The 26,053-nt window shown below is 42.1% G+C and overlaps 1 protein-coding gene across 2 annotated transcripts in view; it reads right to left on the bottom strand.

Annotated features, from left to right (window-relative positions):
* Positions 1–7,491: 7,491 nt before the first annotated feature.
* MELK (maternal embryonic leucine zipper kinase) overlaps positions 7,492–26,053 on the bottom strand; it is a 46,756-nt gene continuing 28,194 nt past the window's right edge. For both annotated transcript variants that reach the window (XM_081940034.1, XM_081940035.1), the window contains exons 8-18: positions 23,857–23,955; positions 20,082–20,150; positions 19,197–19,295; positions 18,158–18,244; positions 13,996–14,127; positions 13,009–13,140; positions 11,027–11,231; positions 9,608–9,695; positions 9,006–9,174; positions 7,996–8,099; positions 7,492–7,791 (exon numbers count right to left, since the gene is read on the bottom strand). In XM_081940034.1, the coding sequence (XP_081796160.1) occupies positions 7,614–7,791; positions 7,996–8,099; positions 9,006–9,174; positions 9,608–9,695; positions 11,027–11,231; positions 13,009–13,140; positions 13,996–14,127; positions 18,158–18,244; positions 19,197–19,295; positions 20,082–20,150; positions 23,857–23,955 (1,362 nt within the window). In that variant the 3' untranslated portion in view covers positions 7,492–7,613. The remainder of the gene's footprint in view (positions 7,792–7,995; positions 8,100–9,005; positions 9,175–9,607; positions 9,696–11,026; positions 11,232–13,008; positions 13,141–13,995; positions 14,128–18,157; positions 18,245–19,196; positions 19,296–20,081; positions 20,151–23,856; positions 23,956–26,053) is intronic.

Genomic DNA, 26,053 nt, shown 5'->3' with positions numbered 1-26,053 from the left:
AGAAAATCTTTGTTTTGCCCCCATAGTTTTATTTATATTCCAAACTTCAGTGCTTTCTTTTTTATTATAGTATTACTTTAAGCCCATTGTCTGTTTAAAATATTGGCTGACTTCATCTGGCCAAAATTCTGGGATCCACAATCACAAACATGAATATTTTTTCTCCACATGACACTGCCTTCCAAAGGGCTACCAGTCAAAAGGCAGAGGCAAGTCATGTTTGGAATTAAGGATTGTCTTGGGAGCGGTTTTATTACTTCATCCATGGATTAACCAACTTGGTGTGGAAATGATTGTAGCAGTCAAATATGCTTATATCATGTCATCATTATTTAAAGCTTTGAAGAAAATCAGGCTCTGGTGACAACCATTAACTTAGAAGAGTTTCAGAGGGAGATTAAACACATTCAGAAAATACATTTCTATTAATGGAGATGAACCTTAGGTTCAAAAGAGAATGGTTTATTATCCACTACTGGAAAAGTGACTGTGGGGATGAGTTGGTGTGTTCATGTGTTACGAGCATCAAAAATTACCAACTGGCCCTTATGCTAATGAAAGTGGCACATTAAATAGGCCTTTGGGTTGGTGAAGATTTTTATGCTTCTTTGGAAAATACTTTTGAGAAATTAATACATCATTTGTATACTTATGACTCCAAGAAATCCAATGATTTAGGATTTTACTAATTAAGGTATTATAGAATTACAATACAATACAATAGCAGAGTTGGAAGGGACCTTGGAGGTCTTCTAGTCCAACCCCCTGCCTAGGCAGGAAACCCTATACTGTTCCAGACAAATGCCTATCCAACATCTTCTTAAAGACTTCCAGTGTTGGGGCATTCACAACTTCTGGAGGCAAGTTGTTCCACTGATTAATTGTTCTAACTGTCAGGAAATTTCTCCTCAGTTCTAAGTTGCTTCTCTCCTTGATTAGTTTCCACCCGTTGCTTCTTGTTCTACCCTCAGGTGCCTTGGAGAATAGTTTGACTCCCTCTTCTTTGTGGCAACCCCTGAGATATTGGAACACTGCTATCATGTCTCCCCTAGACCTTCTTTCTTTTAAACTAGACATACCCAGTTCCTATAACCGTTCTTCATGTTTTAGTCTCCAGTCCCCTAATCATCTTTGTTGCTCTTCTCTGCACTCTTTCTAGAGCCTTCACATATTTTCTACATCGTGGCAACCAAAACTGAATGCAGTATTCCAAGTGTGGTCTTAGCAAAGCATTATAAAGTGGTATTAACACTTCACGTGATCTTGATTCTATCCCTCTGTTTATGCAGCCTAGAACTGTGTTGGCTTTTTTGGCAGCTGCTGCACACTGCTGGCTCATACTTAAATGGTTGTCCACTAGGATTCCAAGATCCCTCTCACAATTACTACTATTGAGCAAGGTACCACCTCTACTGTACCTGTGTATTTCGTTTTTCTTGCCTAAATGTAGAACTTTACTCTTTTCACCATTGAATTTCATTTTATTAGATAGTACTCAATATTCAAGTTTGTCAAGATCCTTCTGTATCTTAAGCCTATCTTCTGGAGTGTTGGCTATTCCTGCCAGCTTGGTGTCATCTGCAAATTTGATAAGTTCCCCATTTATCCTCTCATCCAGATCATTGATAAAGATGTTGAAGAGTACTGGGTCTAAAACAGAGCCTTGGGGTACTCCACTGCATACTTCCCTCCATGTAAATGCAGTTCCATTGAGGACTACACGTTGAGTGCGGTTGGTCAACCAGTTACGAATCCATCTGGTGGTGATGCTGTCCAACCCACATTCTTCTACTTTATCTAGTAGTAGGTTATGCCTACCTTATCATTACAGAATACGAGTTAGAAGGAATCTTGGAGATATTCTAATCCAACCCCCCTGCTCAAGCAGGAGACCCTTTCCATTCCAGGCTGTCATCTCTTCACAAATTTTGGAAGCAAACCACTCCGTTTGTTGTTCTCACTGACATGAAAGGTTTCTTTAATTCTTGGTTAGATCTCCCTTTGATAAGCTTTCATCCATTGCTAAATGTCTATGGAGATTCTCTGCCATCCAGGTCATGGTTGTCCCAAAGGTGCTTTTTTTTTCAAGAGGCAACTTTCTGGTTTTTTTCTTTCTTTGAAGACGTTTCACTTCTCATCCAAGCTTTGAATGCTGAAGAAGCTTCTTGGATGAGAAGCAAAATATCTTCAAAGAAAAAACCAGAAAGTCTAGTTGCCTCTTGAAAAAAGCATTTTTGGGATTTCCATCCATTACCTCTTGACCTGCCCTCAGGTGCTTTGGAGAATAGGTTGATCCCCTTCTCTCTGTGACAACCAGCGAAACATTGGAAGACTGCTATCATATCACTCCTGATCTTTCTCTTCATTGAGGTAGACATACCCAGTTCCTGCAACCGTTCATCGTACACTTTAGCCTCCAGTCCCAATAACCTTTTTGCTCTTCTCTGCCTTCTTTCTAGTATCTTAATATCTTGCCTTTTCCAGCATTAATCTTTGTGTACATCAAGAGGTCTTTTTGAAGGTTCTCCTATTGTAGGTTTGTCTATCTGTTTAATGGGAGAAAACCTTCTGTGTTCTTTCCCCAGGCTATGAAATGCACTCCCGTGTTGTCAGTACTTGGAAAATCTGGAAAGATATGTCCCTTTTTGCTCAGTTTTAATTGTTAACTGATCTGACTATTAATAGTGGAGCTGGTAGTACTTTGGATTTGAAGGGAGAAAAATACTTCTAGGTACAAAGGACTGCTCACCTATCTGCAGCTTCTTAAATCAGCTATGTCTTTCCCCCACTACCCCAGAATTGCCTTCCTCAACTGTCACACAATCCCAGGAAAAGACATAGTTTAACAAATTACTAACAGATGCTATATGCACATTCTAAGGCACATGGTTGCCTTGGAACCCAAAGCACAACACAGCCTTAATTAGTAGCATTTCATTTTTAATCTTTTATATTGTGCGCACATTTTCGTTAGTCCTCTTGAATGCTTGTCTGAACAGAAAGGAGGGGTTATAAATGGATTAATAACTTTTTATTATGTTTGAATACATAATACAAACTCGTTATGATAGTGCATCTACTTTTTATGCAAAAAAAGTCTGTGTTTCATTTCTGCCATCTCCAGGTGCAACTGGGAATGTCTCCCAATCTGTAATTTCTCAATAATAAGGCACAGAATTATTTCCTCCAGTCTGCAAACATTCATTTGATCTTAACGGAATACATCAAGGTGGTTGACTAGTAAGATTCCGTGAACAGCTACTTAAGTCTTCCTAAATGTAGAAAAACCAGAATTATCCAAAGATTTCATATGCAGTACTTGTATTACAATATTCAGATTTTGTAGGTTAGAGTTCTCTAATGTTAGGATATAACAGAATAACAGAGTTGGAAGGGACCTTGGAGATCTTCTAGTCCAAACACCTGCTCAAGTAGGAGATCCTACATTATTTCAGACAAATGGCTGTCCAATCTCTTCTGTAACACCTCCAGTGATGGAGCACCACAACTTCTGGAAGCAAGTCGTGCCCCTGATTAATTGTTCAAACTCTTAAGAAATTTCTTAGTTCTAGGTTGATTCTCTCCTTGATTAGTTTTCATCCCTTGTTTCTTATCTTGCCTTCTGGTCCTTTGGAAAATAGATTGACCTCCCCCCCTCTTCTTTGTTGCAGTTCCCCAAAAATTGGAACACTGCTATCAGGTCAACTCATGCAAGTTTGCCTATTTACCACCTGAGCCCATTTACTTTGTCGTTACTTTCTCTCGAAGCTGGGTGGGGTGGGGTAGGAGAGGACGAAACACTAAGGGTTAGGAAGAATGCAAAATACGAAGGTTGAAAGAACTGGGAAGCTGTTGGGGTGGGCGGTTGGTTCAATTAAATGATAACCTTCGTTTTCATGTAAAGTTGCTGTAGATAATAAGGGAGTTTTCAAAATAATTCTGTGAAATTGCATAGATAAGCCTGATGGAATGCCTAACAGACTTTGGGAGCCCAGAAAAGGCAGCAAGACAATTAAGAGAGGAAAGAGGGCCATTGGAGGAGAGAATCCTGCATTCAGGGTAGGGGCCGGGGGTGGGTGGGGGCCGGGGGGGGCTGTGTTCTCTAAAAGAAATAATATCCCAAGAGGATTGCCCAAGTCCACTGTCTATCTAAAATAGCATTTGGGACCTGAGATCTTCTGCTGTCGTTTCAAGCCTTTAGATGAAAAACGCAGCAAAGTTAAATCCACATTTACTTGAACAAAACCCTGAATTTAAAATAAATGTTCTTTTCCTTCCCTCCCTGAAGATTAGACAGGGGGGAAAAAAAGCTCACCAGTCTTCATTAGCATATTCTCAGCAAACCTAAGATAAGCTTTCCATTTAAGGATAAATAATTTGGGAAAAAATTAATCTTCCTTTCAGACAAATACAGCAGATTATCTGGTAATTACTCATTGCACTTTCATTGACTAAATGGGTTGATAAATTTAAAACCATTACTTGAACTGGACAATGTAACTGCAATCAATTGTATTTTATTCTTTCTAGCTTGTTAGACAGAGCTCGTTAAGATGGAGACATGCAGGATGGCTGGTATATTATTGTGTATTAAATTTCTTATCCGCCCATTTTAACAGAGAAAAAAAAACCAAGGCAAGCTAACTGTTCCATAACCCCACGCAAATCAGAGAGGAGCAAGATAATAAATGTTCTTGAAATGCCGCATTGTTGTAAGGCTTCACGCAACTCCAGTGTGTGAGAAAGCCCGTTACTGTCTTTCAGGAAGAAAAAAATGTCCAGGCTGCAGACAAAGACACTGTCCAAAGGTTGAAATTCAGCATAACAACAGGAAACACTTAAGAGAGGAACCAATCTAATTTTCAAAGGCAATGGCTTGGGGGCCCTGGCTGCCCAACTCAGCTGGTTCAGACACAGAGAAGCAGGCATTTTGATCATCTGATTATTCCTTTAGTGCAGTAATTTGTTTTCTACCCAGGAATATTAGGCATAAGAAATCAGCACCATAACTGGGGGGAAAAGAGCCTATTTCACACATCAGAGCGTGTAAGATAACTTGAATCAATTATCCTCTGCTTGTTTTTAGTTTAAAAGAGGAAAAGGGGAGAGGTGGGAAGGCAGAATCCCAGAATATATGGCTTTTTTATCACAAGCAGAGGTTGCGTGCATTTGTTATCAGCAGGACCAAACAGTTGTTAAGAGCAGGTCTACTGCATTGGGATGAAATAGTTCTTCATGTTGGAAGATTAGGAACGGGTGGAGGTACCTAGAATAGGTCCAATTATTCAGAATTAAATGGCAACAGAAATGGAATAAAGCTATTCAGCTGTAGGGTAACAACACATGCAAGAGTACCCAAATGCCACAATTATCCAAGGATACAGGATGTTTTATATGAATCAGATAAGAAAAGCTTTAGTAGAGCAATGTTTGGCTTTCGAAAGTGATAGCTAGTTTCAAACCAAGCATGAAAACAGCAGCCTTCCACAATATACAAGTATATGAGGTCCACCCAACCCAGCCTTTGAACTCGCCTGTAAAAGATTTGCTTATGAGACGCTGATCAAAGATACAAAGTAAGACAAACACTCATTCTTTGATAATAACCACCATTCTCTGCTTATGCACAAGCATATCCATATATGCTTGTGGATAAGCAGAGAATTTTAGATGCCAAAACATACACATACACCTAAATGGGCACATCGGTGCATAGGCTTATCCATGAGTATATACAATAATACTTTTTAAAGTACCATATTTTTCAGACTATAAGACGCACCGGTGTATAAGATGCACCAAAATTTCGAAGAGGTAAGTAAGAAAAAAAAGTTTTTGTCCTCCCTGGCCCCCCAGGAGCACTCTGCAGGCTTCAGCAGTGCTGGGGAAGGGGAAAATACCTGTTTTTTTGCAAACACGAAGGCATTTTTCCCTTCCCCCAGCCCTGCAGAAGCCTGCAGTGTGCTTCTGGGGGCTGCAGGAAGGGAAAAACGGCCCATTGTTCACCTGTTTTTCACAAAAACGGGGGTATTCTTCCCTTCCCCCAGCCCTGCTGAAGCCTGCACTGTGTTTCTGGAAGCTGGAGGAAGGGAAAAACACCTCCGTTTTTGCAAAAGACAGCCCGTTTTTCACAAAAACGGGATGCGGGGGCAGGGCTTCGAGGGGCCACAAATGGCTGTATTCGCTGTATAAGACGGACCAACATTTCCACACTCTTTTAGGGGGGAAAGAGTTGCATCTTATACTCCAAAAATATGGTACATATATATACTTGCAGATAAGACCATCCCTGCTATAGGCAGAGCCTCAATTCTTTTAACCAAATACAGTGGACAATCATCCATGGATAGGTCAATGTGAAAATTAAAACATACAACATTTTTCAAGGGTCGGTTTATCCCCAGTAGCACATTTTTTCATGGTATTTTATAAAAAAATTGAGGATCAACTTATCTGTAGATGGGTTTATCCGCAGGTATATATGGTACTTTGTCAAGAAGAGTTAAGAGAAAGGGAAGAATATAAAGATGAAACGTAGCCATATCATGCACCCCCCTCCCTCCAAAAAGATCAGAAAACATGAACAAAAGGTTTAAACAAGTGGTTGTTATAGTTATTAGTAGCTATCACTACCAGCCAGTCTGAAGCTTCTAGACTTTATCCAATTATAGGGAAACAGATGGAACATTATAAGGCAGGCATTTCAAATGTTGTTGGGATTTATGACATAACAATTAGTATTGTCATAAATAATGTGACACTGTGTTATTAGTAAATGAATGTAAATGAAAACGGCACACAAACGGCACATGTTACATTTAAGCACCGATACTAATTAATTTGAACTGCAAATCATGTCTATTGACTGATGAAGTAAGGTATTTGGGATTAGACCATTATTATTCCCCCTGCCCCCCAAATCTTGGTTGCTGGCAACATGTAATTACAAAAATGGTAATCTGAGAATTTGTAGATTTGCTAAATTTCCATCCAATGTTCATTCCCACAGTGTAATGGAATGTGTGGATGACCTTGGGGAAAAGAGTCGTGAGGATGCCTTGGAAACAATCAGGCAAGAGAGGCAGGAGCCCTTAGTGGCAATTGGGTAAGAGAAAGAAATTTAGGAAAGATCTGCCCTAATGGATCAAGGAGTTAAACATTGTGGCTGGAAGTTTGTGGCTCCAGATGAGCAAGATCAAAGTCTGTCCCCCAGGTAAGCCAGCCAGGAAACACGACTAGATGAACTAATTCTGCTTTATTGTAAGGCTACATTAATAGACTCTTGCAAGGATGAAGGTGCCCACTTCCTGCTGCCACTTTTAACTGCTTGATCCATTAGGAAAAGGTCCTTCCTAAGTTTCTTTCTCTGACCATTTAGCCTCTTGGGTGGGATTGTTTCCTAGGCAGCATTTCTTCCTCTCGATCCCCAAGGTCATCCACACAGAGACAGAAATCACATTCATGCATAAAAAGACAAAGTGAATACAAAGACATGGTAGGCCATATTTATTGACAAAAAAGTTTCTATTTAAAACAAAGTATACTACACGGATTGAAATAAGCTTGACCAGCATAGATAAAACTGTCTGTATATCCATAATAAACTAGGAGATCTATAACTTGCAGCTCGACAGGATGTCTTCCACTAGTCTTTTGTAGACCCAGGCATCGCCCTTCAACCGTTGCCTTCTAATGCCCATGACTTCAGGTTTGCTTAGCTGGCAAATCTCCAATTCAAACTGCATTGTCACTTTGCCATAGTCTGACTGGGTCTGACACTTCAGTTTATAACTGGGTAAAACAAAAAGAAGCAAAAGTGAAGCTTGTTTTTATCTGCCACACAGGACAAAATGAGCAGCTTCAGACCTGGATTGTTGACATTTCAGGCAATATTTTTCCTGAAGAACATGCCATGGCACAAAGCAATTCCTGACACAGATCTTGGAAAAGCTATCACCATCATGGGCAGAACTCAAGAATATTTACCCTACTTACCCTTTCTGTACATATTCAACTTGTTTTTTTGGAAGGACAGCAATTATTTCCTGTAGCAACTCATCTGGATTTATTAAGTTAGTCAATGTCACATTGTAGTGAGCCTACGGGCAAAAATATTTAACAAAGAAATTATTTCCCAGAGCAAGATATTCTGTCACACAAACACCCACACACACACAATGTATGTGTGTGTTCTTGTGTGCTGTATATTAAGATCAAACTAACATGTGGAAAATCCTTCCAAGATAACTTCCTGCATTTAAATTAGGAACCTGAAAATATAAATGCACTTGTATTGGATCAAATCAAAAAACTATTGAGACCGGCAATCTGTTCCCATAGTGCCAACTAGATGCCCCTCAGAAGCCAACTTAACAGGATAAAATCAAAATAGAGCATTCCTATTAGGAACTGATACTGAGAGGTGTAGTGCTTTTTGTATGAGAGGTTAGGGATAAACAATTATCCGTAACTTTGTTCAGAAGCCAGATCATTTCCTGCAGTCTTTCAAGAGGTGGAGAAAACAAAACAAGCACAACACATTTGAACTTAAATCAGAACTTTGTACTCCAAATTTTGCCTTTCAGAAATGAAAATGCTAAAACCTGCCGGCCGCATGAAAAAAAAAAAACAGTTAATTTCGGTTAGAGGCATCCTGGGAAAACCTTTGGAAAACAAGGAGACTTTGCCCTATGTTTTATAAGCAGAGTATGCTTAATCTGTTAAGTGGTAGTTATTCCAAGTATGCAATTCTGCAAAGATTGGGACCATGGATCAAAAGTCCTTCAAGCAAGTTAGCCAAAGATACAAGAAACCGTTTGATTGTATTTTTAAGATTGTGTGTCAGCAGTGAGATGGGTCTTGTTATCAGATAAAACGGCTAATTTCTCTTGAAGAGCCAATTTCATATTTGGGGATCAATACAGCGAAAACAAGGATTGGTATCAATTGTTTCCTTTGGTCCCTGCAATCCATTTCACCTGAATTAGTCGGATTGACAAACATACCTTTAACTTCCTTGGGCCTTCTTTAGCTGAACCTTTCTTTTTACTAGGGGTAAGCATTGTGATCATTTTATCCAAGCCCCTTTCAAGGCTCCCAAACATTTTGGCTCCTTTTCTTTTTTGGCCACTTTCCAGGTGCATCTGATTTAAGTCCAGCTCCACTGAATGGCACCTGTCATAATGAGAGCCAGCAGGCAGGTGAGTAGACTTAATGCTGCTCATTTCAGCTAGAGCAACAATGGATCTTCCATTTCTGTTTCAATAGCAGGAAGTGGAAGGAGGAAGAAATTAGCAAAACAAAACAAAAACAAAAACAAGGGAGAGCTTGCTGCACAACAGTCATTTGGGATTTTGAGAGAGAACTATATATGTGCTCCAATTCTCTGGGGGCACAAAAGTGAATTTTAATTATGGAAAATAGGAATGCATCCAAGACTGCTGAAGTGTGTAATGTTTTTAAAGAAAGGCCCACAGCCTTTTAATATTTGTTGGTAAATGTAAGAAAGGATTTAAATAGGTTTAACGCAGCCAGCACTGATACATGGCAAAAAGCACTTTTCTTACCAATATAAGAATTAAGACTGGAATAACTGCTGGACATTTACCTTCTCTCGGGGCTAATGACGCCGGCTGTCAGCTCATCTGCTTTAATAGGAGTATTTACTGGCACTGGTTGGGCGGCTGGATTTTTCTCTGCAAGAAGAACCATTCACATTTGAATCCGTAGGTTTAGAAAGAGAGCTATTTCTTCTTACACCCGTGCTTAAGTTAGTTTCAAGTTAACAAAGAACACTTGATCTATGATTAGTGGTCCCAGAAAAAAATGAATAAAGTTGTAAGTTAAAAATTAGCAACATGAAAAAATGGAAGGGGGGGGGGAGGAAAGACATGACCAGGTTCAGTCTGGTTTGAAAGAAAGGTTAAAGAAGCTAATAAGACCTAGCCTGATTTTTAGCATGTTAATATAAGCCTTACCCCCAAAATAAGCCCCAGCTAAGGTTGTCATTACCCGGGGGCGGGGGGGGTTGTGGGTAGGAATGGCGAGCACAGGAGGCCGTGAGGGGGCCGACAGTATGCTGCAGCAGCCGCAGCCCGCACAGCACAGTTGAGTCCAAGAAGCAGGTGGAGACAGAGGTGGGGCGGAGGCACGCGATCTGGGAGTGCCTCATGGGGAAGCCAAGAGTCGATGGGCTTGAGAGGGCATGCTGGCGGCTCGTCTTTGCGCGGCAGCACCACTAGGAGATGGAGGCAGAGGCATGGGGGAAAGCACATAATCTGGGCGCACTGCAGGAAAGCCAAGAGTTGGTGGAGCAGGTGGCTGGCCACGGGAGACTTGTCTTTGCATCTCTCAACTTGCCTGCAGCCCATGCAGCGCGTCAGGATCGCCTCCCCCCCCCAATGCCTCTGCCTCCATCTGCTGCCAGTACTGCTGCGCAAAGACAAGCCTCCCATGGCCCCTTACTGGGTCAACTAACTCTCAGATTTTCCATGGCCCGCATGGCATGTCTGGATCATGTGTTTCTCGCCCGGAACCTCTGCTGCTTGGACAGATAACTCATCTGCGCTGTGCGTGCTGTGCAGCCCCAGAGTATGTTGACCAAGGATACCATTAGCCCCCGAGCACTTGCTGCCTCTTGTACATGCGCCGGGGGGGAGCGCCCCCAGTAAGGCTGATCACCCTGATATCATGTTTCCCTGAAAATAAGCCCTAATGTGTCTTTTGGAGCTTATATATAACCAGGTCTCATTTTCGGGGAAACACGTGTGGATGTAAATAGTCCACCCATTAAGTATTTTGTGCGCCGAAAATAAATTTGACAGAAATGATTGGATAAGTGCATTATACACAAAATGGCTGCATCAACCTGGTATTTCAATAAAATGTACACTCCCCATCAAAATAAGGATGCCATTTTTTATAGTAGCCTCAGCACAAGTAGGTAAGCCTGTAGCTTGTTCTCAAGTCCACATCCCATGTTCAAAGCTTCTCATTTCAATCCATTCTCTATAGTTACAAATCATACCCTCGAGTGGAGCAGCATAATTGGAAGATGTCAGTACTTGTTTCTCAGTCATGGCCCAAGTAGGCATCTTGGGTGGAGGAAGAGCAAAGGGCTCAGCCTGGGCAGCTGGAGCACCAGCATTCTCTTTGTTGGCGTGTTTCTTTGATGCTCCTCTCTTGGGCGCAGAAAGTAACGGCGAACTGAACTCCCCCCTATCCTGGAACATCTTAAAATAAATAATAATAAAAAAAGATATTTAGACAAAGGGCTTCCAATTTTATGTGAAGAACATGAATTTTATCTACTCACCACTCAGAATTTTATCTATTCACCATCATAAATCCTAGATACTGGAGCAGCCTATTCATGAATTGGACAAGCTCAAGCACCCTTTTCGCTGAGAAACAAGTTAGCTCTGTATCAGTGCTCTTTATTGGTTGCAAGGTCCCGTATTAGAGGACATAAGAGGGCCCAGCTACTAGAATTTGGAAGGTCTCTTACGGGGATACTCTGCTATCAGTCTCACATAGAATAATGGAGAAAGCAGAAAATAGGAACGCACAGACAGCAGTTGCAAGGCCAACTGTCTCTAATCTAATCTAATCTGATCTGATCTAATCTAAGGCATTGACATATAAGCAATGTAGAGTATAAGTATGAAACCAGAGAACATTCTTCCCTACAAAATGGACTTCCCTAAGTCCATAAGTGTTGTCCAATTGATGCTACAGAAAATTTTTTGTGTATTGAAGGTGCCACTGGTATCTGGTGACAGACCAGCATCACAATTTACTGACATTTAACAGTCTTATACACTGAATACAGCATTTTTGCCTCCCAAATCCCCGTCCCCTTCACCAAAATGGCCGTGAATAGCTTTTAGGAGGCTTTCAGAGTGCTCCTGGGTGCTGCGGAGGGCAAAAATGAGCAAAATACAGGCCATTTTTTGCTCAATTTTGCCCCCACGGCTCCCAGGAGCACTCTATAAGCCTCCTAAAGGCTAACCATGCCCTTTTTTGGGACAAAAAACGGGCCCGTTTTCATGAAAAAATGGACCATTTTTTGCTCGTTTTTGATCCCCCTGGAGCACTCTACAAGCTTCCTAAAGGCTATTCATGCCCTTTTTGGGGGGGGGGAAACGGGCCCATTTTCGTGAAGAACGGGCCGTTTTTGGAAGGTTTGCAGAGTGCAAAAACTTTTTTTTTAATTTGCCTCTTCAAAACCTTGGTGCGTCTTATACTCTGGTACGTCTTATACTCTGAAAAATATGGTAGCTTGTCACCCTTATTTCCATATCTATTTGCTCTTGCACCATATTACCCAGCTAATCCAATAATAATCTACAATCTACATTTATATATTTTACCCTGAGCTTCTAAAAAAAAATTCAGTGTACTTTACAGCTGTCCTCCTATCCAGGGGCTGTTTAGAAGATACCTACTTCTCCTGACTTGGGATGCCCTTTACAGAAGACTGCCATTAACCATCTGTCAATCTATGGGTGTGTCTAGTTTAGTATTTTTCAGGGTTACAAACAAATTTCTCCTGCTGGGAGAAGCCAAGAATTTGATCTCTGATCTTTCTCATGGAAATCGGGTTCCACCTGCCTAAATTTTTGCTGTTACCCCTGAAGCTGGGATATGTCAAGCAATACAATTGTTTACCGTGGTGTAGTGGTTAGGGTTGTTGAACCAGAAGTGGGATATCCCATATCCTAAAATCTATCCTCAGCTACAGACATACCCTGGACCACTTTCTCCACTTCAACTGATGCTACTGCACAGGTTTGTTATGGGGAAAATATGTATACTGTCTTGAGTTCCCCAAGAAAGGCAGGATGTAAGTCAAATCAATATAAAATACCTACATACAGAAGCAATTTTATAAAAAGCAAAGATTCAAGTAGATTATGCTTTCGAAAGAGTATAAACCAAAAGCTAGACATGGCTTAAATACACTGCTGAGAAAATAAATTAGAATAAAAAGTCAATATTTATAGATACCTGCTTAGGTCTAGGTGTATTTCCTAGCATAAGCTGACCTTCATCAAAAGATGTTAGAAATTCCATGGAGCCAAATACGTAGGGAAGTTCTTTATTATCTGCACCATCTTCATAACTCAGGGCTTTTTTTATCTGTACAAAAGAATTTTTTTCAGAAGTAATGTATAGACAGACACAAATCCATAATTCTGATGGTCCCTTGGCACAATAAACCAGCCTGGTACTTTGACTCCAGCATAGTTAAAGAAAAGGCTTTAAGTGCAATACATTGGAACATTTATTTTGTTAACAAGGAGTCTATATATTAGTCTCATCCACTTCTCATCAAGTCCCATTTTTATATACTACAAATTGATTGCTGATTAAACATAAGGATGGATTGTGTAGTGAGATCTTTGCCCTGTATGTAGAGAATTGCAACTCCTTAAAAAAAACAGCTGGGTAATGGTTGTCCAACTGGAAAGGAACAACGATAGCAAATGGTTTGATATTTTGACCTTGCCAAGATTTAAAACAACGAGCCAATTTGGCATAGTGGTTAAGGCATTGGGCAGAAATCAGGAGATCATTAATTCTACTCTTGCCTTAAGCACAAACTCAGCTGGGTGATCTTGGGCTATCCCTCTCTCAACCCTAGGAAGCAAGCAAGCAAGGGCAACTACTACTGAAATTTTGCCCCAAAATGCAGGGACTTGTCCTGGCACTTGCAAGGAATGAAAAATGGCTTAAAGCCACACACACAGACTTAAAACAGCTTAGTTTTAATACAACAGTATCTGGAGCCTTCTACAATGCCCTGGATTGTATATATTACAGCTAGATTTGCTAAGCCATGACTTAAATCGAATATGTGGCAGGTGAGTAGTTCACAATTCAGAGCATTTTCAAGCCACACTGCAAACACTGGAGGACACCCCACCCCCCCTCCCATGATAATTATTATTGGAATACAAGCAAAATAGATAGAAATAAAAATAGAATACATACTTTTCCTTCCCTGGATGGTGTGATGCTCATACATTCTCCTACCAGAGAAGGAATCCTCAGGCGAACAGGTTTACCATGAGTCTTCTTGTATTGAAGCAAAAGGTATGTTGCAGATACATTATCATATTTCCACTAATAAAGAAACATACATTCTGGTTACTTGTTTCTAGGGGGAAAATGATTTAACTTGCATTTCAGAATTTTAAGCCCTTTTCAGTTAAATGCATGCCACAGGTCATCACTCTTCCTTGAAAAGACAGACAGCAACCCAGCTTGTGAGAAAAACGCCTCACACTTCAAACCTCCTCCAGTAACTCCACCCCCCCCCTTGCCAGAAAGAGACGTTCAGAATTTGAATCTGTGACCTGCCTCAAAAGCCAAGGTTGCTTTGTTATTCTGCAGTCTTTCAGTTAAATTATAGAATAATTTTATAGAATTTCCTACCACCACCCCCAATCGTGGCCCTTTAGAGACGTGTTTGCTCATTTAAGATACATTTAGTGGAATTAAAACTCTCATTAATTCCACTCCTACCTTATGATCACAAAATCTCTGAGATTCATGTCTTACCTCTAGTCTCTTTAGTTTTAATTTCATAATCGTAAAACAGTCTGTATTTTTCAAGTCAATCTGCCATGAAGTATGCAAATTCTTACCATGAAATAAGCAGCTGATTGCCATGAAGATGAAGCCTAAGCAGTTAAGAACTTAGGTTTGCATGATTTTCCAAAGGGATATGAAATTTAGTGCCCGCACACCAGCGATGAAGTGCACCGACCAATATATTTGCAAAAACTCAACAAGAAAAAAATAGACTGTTCTAAACAATGGGATCAGTATTTGGGAAAAGGTGTACCCACCAATATTATCCATTTCTACCAATATAGATGCAAAAGACTCCTTGGAGTATTCTAAGAAAGTCTAAAGGGTGCTCTTAATATCCTCTGTAAGCTAATAAGCCTGACTAGCATCTCAAATGAACAGGCAGCCTCTCTAACCAGAATCCTCTGCAGGAAATGCAGCATTTTATTACAACAGACATGGAAAGCATTTTTAAAAGGCAAAAGGTTTGAAAGAAGTAAAACTTAATTTGGCATTGCTAAACATGTGGTGTGTGCGTGTGCTCTGCAAGTTTCAAATCAAAAACTCTGCAGCATCCAAACCGTTATTTTAGATTCTTCTGTCTCAAATGACTCCTTACCTCAGAGAATCAATAGCTACTAATGTGTATGTTACTTTAAGGGAGCAGAATCTTGTATCTTGGGATTGTTGATTGGACCAAAAAGTAACAAAAAAAAAATCCAGATATTTGTATTTTACGACTTCATAAATTGAATAATTCAATTAACAAGGGGGCTAAATAATATATTTTCTTGGTGTGCCAATGAATTTCATCTTCAAACAAGGTCTCAGAAATATTTGGCATGTGGATATTTCATTCCCAATGATAACTGAGTTCATGGAATTGGTTATCTTGTCCTTGACAATGTGGATAATTTAAGTACCTTTATACAGCATCACAATTACTTACTTCATGCAGCTATCCAGTCATCTTTTAAAATTTTTCATGGAAAATTGTTTTATGCAAGAGGCATTCCATAAACAAACAAATAAACATCAGCTTGAGATTCTGGTCAAGCTTCTCTGAAGTTGATAAGGCTATACATGAGCCTCATTAAAGTGAAGTAAGGTGGTCAGATCCAAATGTTTGTAGCTGGAGAAATGATGCTGGTTCATGCTAACGAAGACCAAAAAGCCCAGTGTGTATTCAGAAGTAAGTTCGAGGTCAATTCTTTATGAGACAAAGAGCTATGTGCCATTACTTCATCTAATGTATGTACCCCAAAACACAGCAGGGACTGTGTAGTGGAAGCCACAATTCAGCTCATAAAATAGAAGCCCTCTGACTCGTCATACATCTGACTCTCCCTTCTACTTAGTGGGAGGGGCTTGTTAATCCCACCAACCACAACTCAATTTCCAGAGGTCCTCATGGGTATCTACCCACTTAAACCTAGCATGGTGTACTCTTTCTGGTGATTAAAATATTGAGGAGAGGAGAGAAAACAGAATTATCTCTTGACCATACATGGTAAAGACATGAGACCCAGCCCCATCAAAAACAAAACAAAACTTTATATATATATATTTAAAATTTAGCAGAATCTTCAGCACTATTTTAAGTTTTAGACATTAAAGCCAACATTCCTGATTGAGGGTGAATCAATAGTACAGTACAGGCCATTTGGGGGGGGGGGGGGGAAGAGCAGCTGTAAAAGAGAATTGCAAAAGAAAAGACAATGCTCTAGGTAGACCACAAGATGGTGCTGGCTACAAATAAAAAAAATAGTTCATTGTAAAGATCTTTGAGTGGGATTTTACATTATTATTTCAAATCACAGAAAAGTGGAATCATTACTTGATACATAAGGGCAAAGTCCATACAATTACTGAATTTGCACAGAGGAATGATAGGAGACGCTTAGAGCACAAACACACACCAAAACAAATACATTTTCTTTCCCTCCTATCTCAAGCATATTTTCTTCAAGTTCAATCTTCCTGGATTATTTTTTTTCTTAAATTCAAAGATTTAATTTGAGACTCTGGGAAATAAATGATAGCCTCCTCTTAATCTAACTTTGGTCCGGCAATCACCGTCTTGCTATTCCATAGCCAAAATAGAGGAAGGGGCTGGGATGGCTTTCTGTATGCATGCCAGCGAACCTATCTACTTCATGAAAACGTGGGTTCTATGTCTGTACCTGTCTGGGCTATAAACTGGCCAGATGTGAATGTCTGGTCTGCAGCCTGGCACTCATAACAGATTGTATCAAGCCAGCTAGGCCATGATTGGTTCCAATTGCAATGTTCTGGTTCAGGTAGAAAGCTGATGGGTTTACAGATGGATTATGGCAATCTGCTCTACATGAGGCTGCCCTTGAGAACCATTTGGAAGGTAGGCTGGTCCATAATGCAGCACACTTGGGTAGTTATGGGCTCAGTTACTTTGCCCACCTGACACCTTTCCTGCAGTAACTGCTTCAATTGGTAAGCTAATTAGCCTCCGAGTGTAATTCAAAGTTCTGGTCATTACCTTTAAAGTTATATGTAACTTAGTTCCTGGATATCTTTAAGATTGCCTACATTGGATAGAATTTTTCCCTTCCAATGAGATAGTTGAAAGCCATGATATAGGTTCCACCTCTGAAAAGACTTCTATCCCCGGAATCCCAAGGGTGAGCTTGGTTGGTGGTAGCTCTGTCACCTCTAGAATAGCCTGCACCCCTTTTTCTATCAGGATTTCACAGAGCAATAATAATCTGGCTTTCCTATCATTGAATGGGGGATGAAACAGAATTGCGATGTTCCTCCCAAGGGAAGTGATGCTGAATATATGAGGAGAAAAACCACAGTATTTATAAACATGTTTCTCTGTTGCTAGAATCAGAATGGAACTGTGTGACTTAATAGATTTTGGGGTTTTGGATGACAGATTTATGGTTGCTATGTCCATACAGTTTTAATCTTAGTATTGTAATATAGGAGTTGTAAACTACTTGTTTGGCCTGGAATCTTAAATGAATTAAATTAAACACATAGAAAAGAACAGAAGCAGAATAGACATTGCACCAGAAACTGTTCGTGGAAGAAGAACGTAATCTCAATTGCTTAAATTTCTGATTTGAGTCCTTAACTTTCTGATCTGTGGAATCTAAGAATGCAATCTGAAATGGACACCAAACTTTCCTCCCAGTAGCTATGCCCAATAAATGAATATTTAACAGTTGACATAAAGTAGGGCTGACAAACCCCCAGCCCGGATCCATCACACGCCCACACCTGGTTTAGCAAAGGGGAAAATAAGTCCCATTATGTCACATGACACCGCCATAATGATGTGAGTTTGACACCCCTGAGATAGAGGATCCCCAAACAAGTTTCCAAGGATACTCTTTGAAATCCTAAGTTTTGAGCATGGGAAGTCAGTCTACATGGAACACTTTCCAAACTTGCAAAAAAGGCTCTCAAGGGTTTATACTACAAACGTATTTAAATCAAGGTCAAAATGTGTCAGTTCTAAATATCAAGCTTTACATACACGAACGAAAGCATTTTTACTCCCCTAGACTCTCCAACAATGATGAAAAAGAAACATTACCTCTGAAATTACATCTGCCATTTTTTGTCTGCTACATTTATGAAAGACAGAAAGTTCTGTTATGCAATCTTCATCAAGGCACCCAAGCTGGGAGGGAAAACATTTATATATTACAATTAAGACTTGAAAATATAAAATCTTTTTTTTTTTAAATGGCACCAGTTTTGCCAGAAACCGGGCCACAAGAACAAGCGAAGTCCCATCCACAGGATGCAGGCAGCATGCAAGGCCCCCCCCCATGCCCCCTGTCCACAGAAAAAGATGTATGTCCACAGGACCAGTCCCTGATACCCAGAAGATTGGGTTTCGTTGAGCTAGAGAAAGCAAAGAATGCCAGTTCTGACAGGTAAGAGAAGGTAAACGCTGTGGGTGGGGTTGGGGGGGGGGGGAAGGGCACAGTAGGATAAAGTCCTTAATTTCAAGTGGCATATCCAAATGGCTCTCCCCACAGCCCTCTGAGGGCCTTCTTAAAAACTGTGCTTACTGCCCAAGATAATGTGTGTTAATCAGAACAGAGAATGCTGGCCAAGCAGCCTAATCTGATATACAAGGCAGTTTCCTTACAATCATGTCTTCAGAGAATCGGGGCCATGGATATGTTCATTGGAAAAACATTTCTTTTGACAACTGCCCAGTTTGATTGATATCGAATAGCTTTTAAATTACATTAAATAGCCTAGTACTAGATGTAACAGAAAGCTAGAGCTGAAATCAATACTTTATATTGCTCTTCCGAAAATCCGAGGGTCACATACATTTTGACAGATTGTAATAGCAACTGGTAGAATAATGGCATCTCTTGATTTTGCTCTAAAAACTCAAAAGATTGTTACAAAATTGTTACAAGATTGTTCCGCAGAGAATTTTTGATATAAGAATAGCCTGGTAGCCGTCGGGTTATTCAGAATGTTTTTAAGTTCTTAATCTAAGAATTTTTAATAGTATGTTTCCTTTGCAATTGGTGATTGAACTATTCGCTAATCACATCAAACTAGGCTCTCCTACATATCCTCTCGTTAATGTAAGTTAATCAACTCACCGGATATTTACTTTGCCACAGGACAGCAAAGGAATAGCCCTGCATGAGCCAAGGATGTTTTAAAAGATGCTTCACCATAATCCGTTTCTTTGGGTCCACCTTGTGGTCAAGAAAAGAAACACAATTTAAAATATAGACACCTGATAGATACATGTACAGGGAGCTCCTTGACTTACAACAGTTCGTTTAGGGAACATTTGAAGTTACGATGACACTGAAAGAAAGTGACCTATGATCATTTTTCACACTCACGACTGTTACAATCATCCCCATGGCCATGTGAGAGTTACATTTGGATGCTTGACATCTGACTCGTATTTTATGCAGTGTCCTGGGATCATGTGACCATCTTTTGCGACCTTCTGAGAAGCAAAGGCAATGGGGAAGCCCGATTCACTTAACTTAGCAAGAAAAGTCGTCAAATGGGGCAAAACTCACTTAGCAAGTTTCTCACTTAGCAACATAAATTCTGGGGCCAATTGTGGTCAAGGACTACCTCTCTTGGGATTAGAAAAAAGATATCATAGCACTGATCAGTAACTAAGAGAAGTCAGTGCTGTTAAGAAAAGCATTCATAGTTTTTCAGGCATTTTAGCACTTATTCATGAGGCCACTGAATGGTTTTGCTCTTCAAAGTAAATTATTCTGAGCTAGTTGGACAACTGTCCAAGAAAAAAGGCCTACTGACTTTTAGCTACAATAGTGTAACAGAACTTCCATATTCAAAGGCAGAATACCTACATACTAGCTGTAGATTAACAGAACAATGGAAGGGATCTCTGTAACCAAAGATTGTCAGAAATGGAATGGGAAGAGTTGAACTAAGCATGGATATCTTGGAATGTTTGTGATGCAGTCAGACCTTTTCTTGTGTCTGAGGCTTACCTGCAACATCTGTTGCAGAAGCAGGGTACTGCCAGGTGAAAGCCATTTGGGGACATCGTAATTCCCCCTCTGTAGAAAAAAAAAAAGACATTACGGTTGAATGAACTTTTCCTCCAATTTAACATCATTCACAAATTCAGGAGCATCCCCTTTATCTCTTCATCAACATCCTTTACCTTTACCTTTATTTCGATTTTTATACCGCCCCCTCTCCCCAAAGGGACTCGGGGCGGTGTACAGTCAAATGAAATAGATAAAATGGACTACAAACATGCAAACATAAAAACATAGAAGAGGAGGCAATACAACACTGTACAGGTAAAGCAGATAAAAACAGTATATAAACAATCTTAAAAAATACCCAATTAAAATTACCCAATTAAAATATATCTGCCAAGAGGTATGATGAGGTTATGAATGGTCCAGGCCGGCTAAACGGAACAGGTGAGTCTTCAGTTTTCGTCGAAAGGAGAGAAAGTCGGTGGTGGTTCTGATATCGGGGGGGAGGTCATTCCAGAGGGTTGGGCCCATCACAGAGAAGGCTCTACTCCTAGGTGTCGCCCGTTGACACTGCCTAGTGGACGGCACCCGGAGGAGCCCCTCCCTGTGAGAGCGAATCGGTCGCAGGGAAGTGTGTGGTAGGATGCGATCCCACAAGTACCTAGGTCCTGAGCCATGGAGCGCTTTAAAGATGGTGATTAACACCTTGAAACGCACCCGAAAGACCACAGGCAGCCAGTGCAGCTCGCGCAGGAGCGGTGTTACGTGGGAGTACCTAGTACTCCCAAAAATAGCCCGCGCGGCTGCGTTCTGGACTAGCTGCAGTCTTCGAGCGCGTCCCAAGGGAAGCCCCATGTAGAGGGCATTGCAGTAGTCCAGCCGAGACGTCACCAGTGCATGAGTGACCGTGCGTAGGGCATCCCGGTCCAGTAGGGGGCGCAATTGGCGCACCAGGCGAACCTGGTGGAACGCCCCCCTTGCCACAGCTGCCACATGGTCATCCATTGACAGCCGGGCATCTAGGAGGACGCCCAAATTGCGCGCCCGTTCCACAGGGGGCAATTGCTCGCCCCCTATGGTCAGCAATGGAATCAACTGACTGAACCGGGGTGCCGGTAGCCACAGCCACTCAGTCTTGGAGGGGTTGAGCTTGAGTCTGTTGTCCCCCATCCAGACCCCGACGGCTTCCAAACACCGGATCATCACCTCGACAGCCTCGTTGGGGTGGTCTGGGGTGGAAATGTACAGCTGCGTATCGTCAGCGTACAGATGATACTCCACCCCAAAACCACGGATGATCTCCCCCAGCGGCTTCACATATGCGTTGAACAGAAGGGGCGAGAGGACCGACCCCTGAGGCACCCCACAAGTGAGTGGCCTCAGAGTCGACCTCTGCCCCCCTGCCAACACACATTGCATCCGGTCGGAGAGGTAGGAGCCGAACCACCGCAAAACGGTGCCTCCAACTCCCATCCCCCCCAGCCGGCGCAATAGGATACCATGGTCGATGGTATCAAAAGCCGCCGAGAGATCTAATAGGACCAGGATAGAGGAACAACCCCTATCTCTGGCCCTCCAGAGATCATCGACCAACGCGACCAAGGCCGTCTCCGTGCTGTGCCCGGGCCGGAAGCCGGACTGGCGTGGGTCTAGATATTCGGATTCCTCAAGGTGTCGTGGAAACTGCTGTGCCACCACATTCTCTACAACCTTCGCTAAAAAGGGAAGGTTGGAGACTGGACGATAATTAGCTAGCTCCATCGGGTCAAGGGAAGGGCTCTTGAGTAAGGGCCTCACCACCGCCTCTTTCAAGGCGGCAGGAAAGGACCCCTCGCTCAAAGAGGCGTTCACCAGGCCCAGTAGCCAGCCTCGTGTCACTTCCCAGGATGCCAGTACCAACCAGGAGGGACAGGGTCCATTAAACATGTGGTCGGTCGCAGCCGTCCACGCAACCTATCCAAATCCTCGGGGGCAACAGACGCAAACTCCTCCCAGAGTGGTCTCACAAGACTCACTGTTGGCGGCTCCTCTGGTCCACTGAAGGGGGTCCATCCGCTCCGGATCTGAGCGATTTTGTCCTGCAGATATTCCCCAAACTCCTCTGCTCTGCCCTGTAGAGGGGCTTCCCGCGTCCCCTGTGATAAGAGAGCGGGTCACCCGAAACAGGGCGGCAGGGCGGTTATCGGCGGACGCAATAAGAGTGGCACAATGTCTGCGTTTAAATATGTTAATAGTGAGTGCAATTGGACAGGCCCACAAATATTGGAGATTAATTATTTCTTATTTTCATTTTATCGGCATTTCTCTCTCATGTACCTTACACATTGATCCTTAACTATAAATACGTTAAAGAGCATTAGGCCCATAATAAGATTTGAAAGCACCCTGCCTGACACCTCAACCTCAGAAAAGAAGTGACGAACACCCTTTAAGTCCTGGGTGAGCGAGCGATGTTTCTCCTTAATTGCCATACCATCTCACCCCATAGCTAGTTTGCTAATGAGAATCTCAGAGCGTATTTTGTCAAATACTTTGCTAAAGATATCCTATGTGTACTGCATTTCCTAAAGCAAGAGGGGGGAAAAGATGCCCAGTTAAACAATGAAAAAATGCTGATTTCTAATTATTACTGCATTGTTTTCAAGCTGCTTATTTATCAGTCATTTTGTGGTCTGCACTCTAAAAACATAGAAATGAAGTGGGGGGGAGGGAGAGAGACAGAGGGAGGGAGAGAGAGAGAGAGAGACGGAGGGAGGGAGAGAGAGGGGGGAAGGGGGGGAGGGAGAGAGGGAGGGAGGAGGGAGAGAGAAAAGTCCAAGGTCTTCCATATATTACAAATGATTCTGGGAGAGAACTGGAGACTATCTACATGCACAGCATGTAATCTGTCTGCTGAAGGGGCTTATTGAGGAACAACGAGAATACTTCAGATAATAAGTTACTACCTATACATGATTACACTGGCTGGAATTGTTCGGCTGAAGCTGAGGCTATCAGCTGAAGTGTTTAGGCAACTGTGCATAAGTGAATCACAGGATGTATAGCAAATGAAGAGAAATGCAAGGCATATGAATTGAACCGAGTCACGGTTGCTTTGTTTTTAAATGGTTGAATCTGAATGCCATTCAGCATCTTTTCCCTAAAATAATTGATCCCAACTGAAAGTCAGTGTGCTACCCAATGTAATGTCTTTTAATAGTGAGCTTTGCCTGTTTCCCCCCCGGATGTCTTTGATTCCTATAGGCAGCTAGGGGATAGGAAATGACACAGGTTTTTTTTAAAAAAAAACCCTGCAGTGTCTAGAAATAACCAAGTTTTCCACTCTACGGGAAGCTAGTACCCTTCATTTCATTCCATAATCTTCCCATTTCTCGATATCAGCCTGAAAAGGCAAGACATATTACAAGGGCAAAAAAATGGAATTACACACCAGGACAGGGTGCAAAAGAAGAAACTGTCCAAAGCAAATTTGATTATGTGGGTGTTTATAGCTAGGCCTCTCACCACGAGAAAAGAGGAGAGGAGAGCGATCATTTAAACACCTTGTGCTAAAATACAGTATTACTACCTTGGAGTAGTAAGAAAACACTAGCATTTCCGTTGTAACTTGATTCCGGCTTTTATACTATGGAGTTTCCAATCTTACTTTTCATAAGATCAACCAAGTAATAAGGTGCCCCAAATTCTCCTTTTGGGAACAGACCCCTCACACAGTAACTCCATAAAAGTCCTTGTTTAAACAGAAAAGCCTGGATCTTGAAAACGGGATACGTACCACAATTTTCCTATACAGTGCCATCATGTTATCATCATCGAATGGTAGAAATCCACAAAGGAGAGCATACAGAAGGACACCCATGCTCCAGATATCTGCCTGAGATGATTAAAAAAAAAAAGATCGAGTGATTAAAAACGAAGGCATGGCAACATCACATCCCACTCAATTGTGAAACAATTTTTTGAGCCACTTTCAACTAAGAACCTGGAAACACAAACTGACTAAAATCTTGTGATGCCTAACTGGCTGCCAAACATTCTAGGTTCAACAATTCTCTGCACTATATTTAAGAAGTCGAGCATGTCACCTTAGGGAACAGGAAGGCTATACATGTAGTCCTCGAGTTACAACCACAATCGAGACCCAAAATTTATGCGGCTAAGTGAAACATTTGTCGTGAGTTTGCCCCATTTTACAACTTTTCTCGCCACAGTTGTTAGGGGAATCGTTGCATTTGTTAAGTTAGCAACATGGTTATTAAGTGAATCTGGCTTCCCCGTTGACACTGAAACAGTCGTAAGTACGAACCACTTGCCAAGCATCTTGATCATGGGGATGCTGCAAAGATTGTAAGTGTGAAAAACCGACATAAGTCACTTTTTTCACTGCTGTTATAACTTTGAACGGTCACTAAATGAACTGTTGTAAGTCAAGGACTACCTGTAGTGTTGGACTTGGAGAGAGGTGGATTATTGTTGCCATTTTTTTAAAGGGTCATAGAAGCTCAGCATTGAAAAGCAGTTTTTTTTTTCTCTGGGGTTCACAATTGATAGTATCAGTATGGAAACAAGGCTAAAATGAGGGCTCCTTGGTGCTCTCTGAGCTTACTTGTTTTCCTGCAGACGTTTCGTTACCCTAACTAGGTAACATCATCAGTGCTAGTGCTAGACATCAGTGCTAGGCTAGCACTGATGATGTTACCTAGTTAGGGTAGCTAAACGTCTGCAAGAAAACAAGCAAGCTCAGAGAGCAACCAAGAACCCCACATCTCAACCCTGAGCTACAAATATTCTTTTTTGCTACAAGGCTAAAAGTTACGTTAAAGGGAAAAACACATTCTTGAAAGGGAAGTTGCAAACCACAGCCTTTCTCTATAGCAGTGATGGCGAACCTGTGGCACGCGTGCCACAAGTGGCACGCGGAGCCATTTGTCAGGGCACGCGAGGAGCCTGGGGAGGGCGAAAAGAGCCTCCCCCGCCTCCCCGGAGGCTTTAGGGACCGTCCGGAGGCTTCCCTGAAGCCTTCGGAGCGCTTAAAACCACCCTCCGAGCAAACCGGAAGTCACTTCCAGGTTGCTCGGAGGGTCATTTTAAGCGTTCCGAAGGCTTCAGGGACCGTCCGGAGGCTTCCCTGATGCCTTCGGAGCGCTTAAAACCACCCTCCGAGCAAACCGGAAGTGACTTCCGGTTTGCTCGGAGGGTGGTTTTAAGCATTCCGAAGGCTTCAGGGAAGCCTCCGGATGGTCCCTGAAGCCTCCGGAGGGCCTCCGGGGGGGTGGGGGAGGCTCTTTGCGCCCTCCCCAGGCTCCTATAAAGCCTCTGGAGCCTGGGGAGGACGAAAAAAGCATGTAAAAATGGGGGGGGAGTGTCATGCGTTGTGCACGCATGCGCACTGGGGGGGTCGCGCATTGCATTATGGGTGCTGCACGCCAGCACATGACCCCCCTGCGCTCCCCCCACTTGTGGCACACGAGCCAAAAAAGGTTCGCCATCGTTGCTCTATAGTTTCCGAAGTGCTCCAAACTCACAACTGTCGGCGGGGACACAGGCAAGAGAAGGAGCGGCAGAACCACTCCCACTTCTGCCAGTCTCTTTTTTTCCTCTCTTTAGGAAAAGCTGGAGAAGGGAGACCCTCCGAGGTTCTCAGGCACATGGCTACTTTAGTGCGGAGAAGAAGTGGCCATCCTCAGGTGCCAACAACCAGGAGGGCTCTGCATCCATTCAGCACTGGAGGATCTCTTCCGAGAGGTTTACATGCTCTCAGAAGAGAATTTAATTTCAGGACAATGTAAAAGAGAAAGAGGCAAAGATTTCAAATGAATCCAATCCATTTTCGAATCGTTTAACTGCAAGGGTCTTCAAGGACCAGGAATTCTATCACTACACCTGATTTACATCACCCGTACCCTTCTAGTTGCCTACCAAGCCTCTCCAGGCTGATGGATTCTCCGCAGTATTATCAGTCATGCATGCCA

This window comes from Natrix helvetica (assembly GCF_964273705.1).
Source record: "Natrix helvetica genome assembly, chromosome: 2".
In the NCBI taxonomy this organism is placed as follows: Eukaryota; Metazoa; Chordata; class Lepidosauria; order Squamata; family Natricidae; genus Natrix; species Natrix helvetica.
Note: the sequence above shows the minus strand (reverse complement) of the source record. Positions and strands in the feature narration are given on the sequence as shown.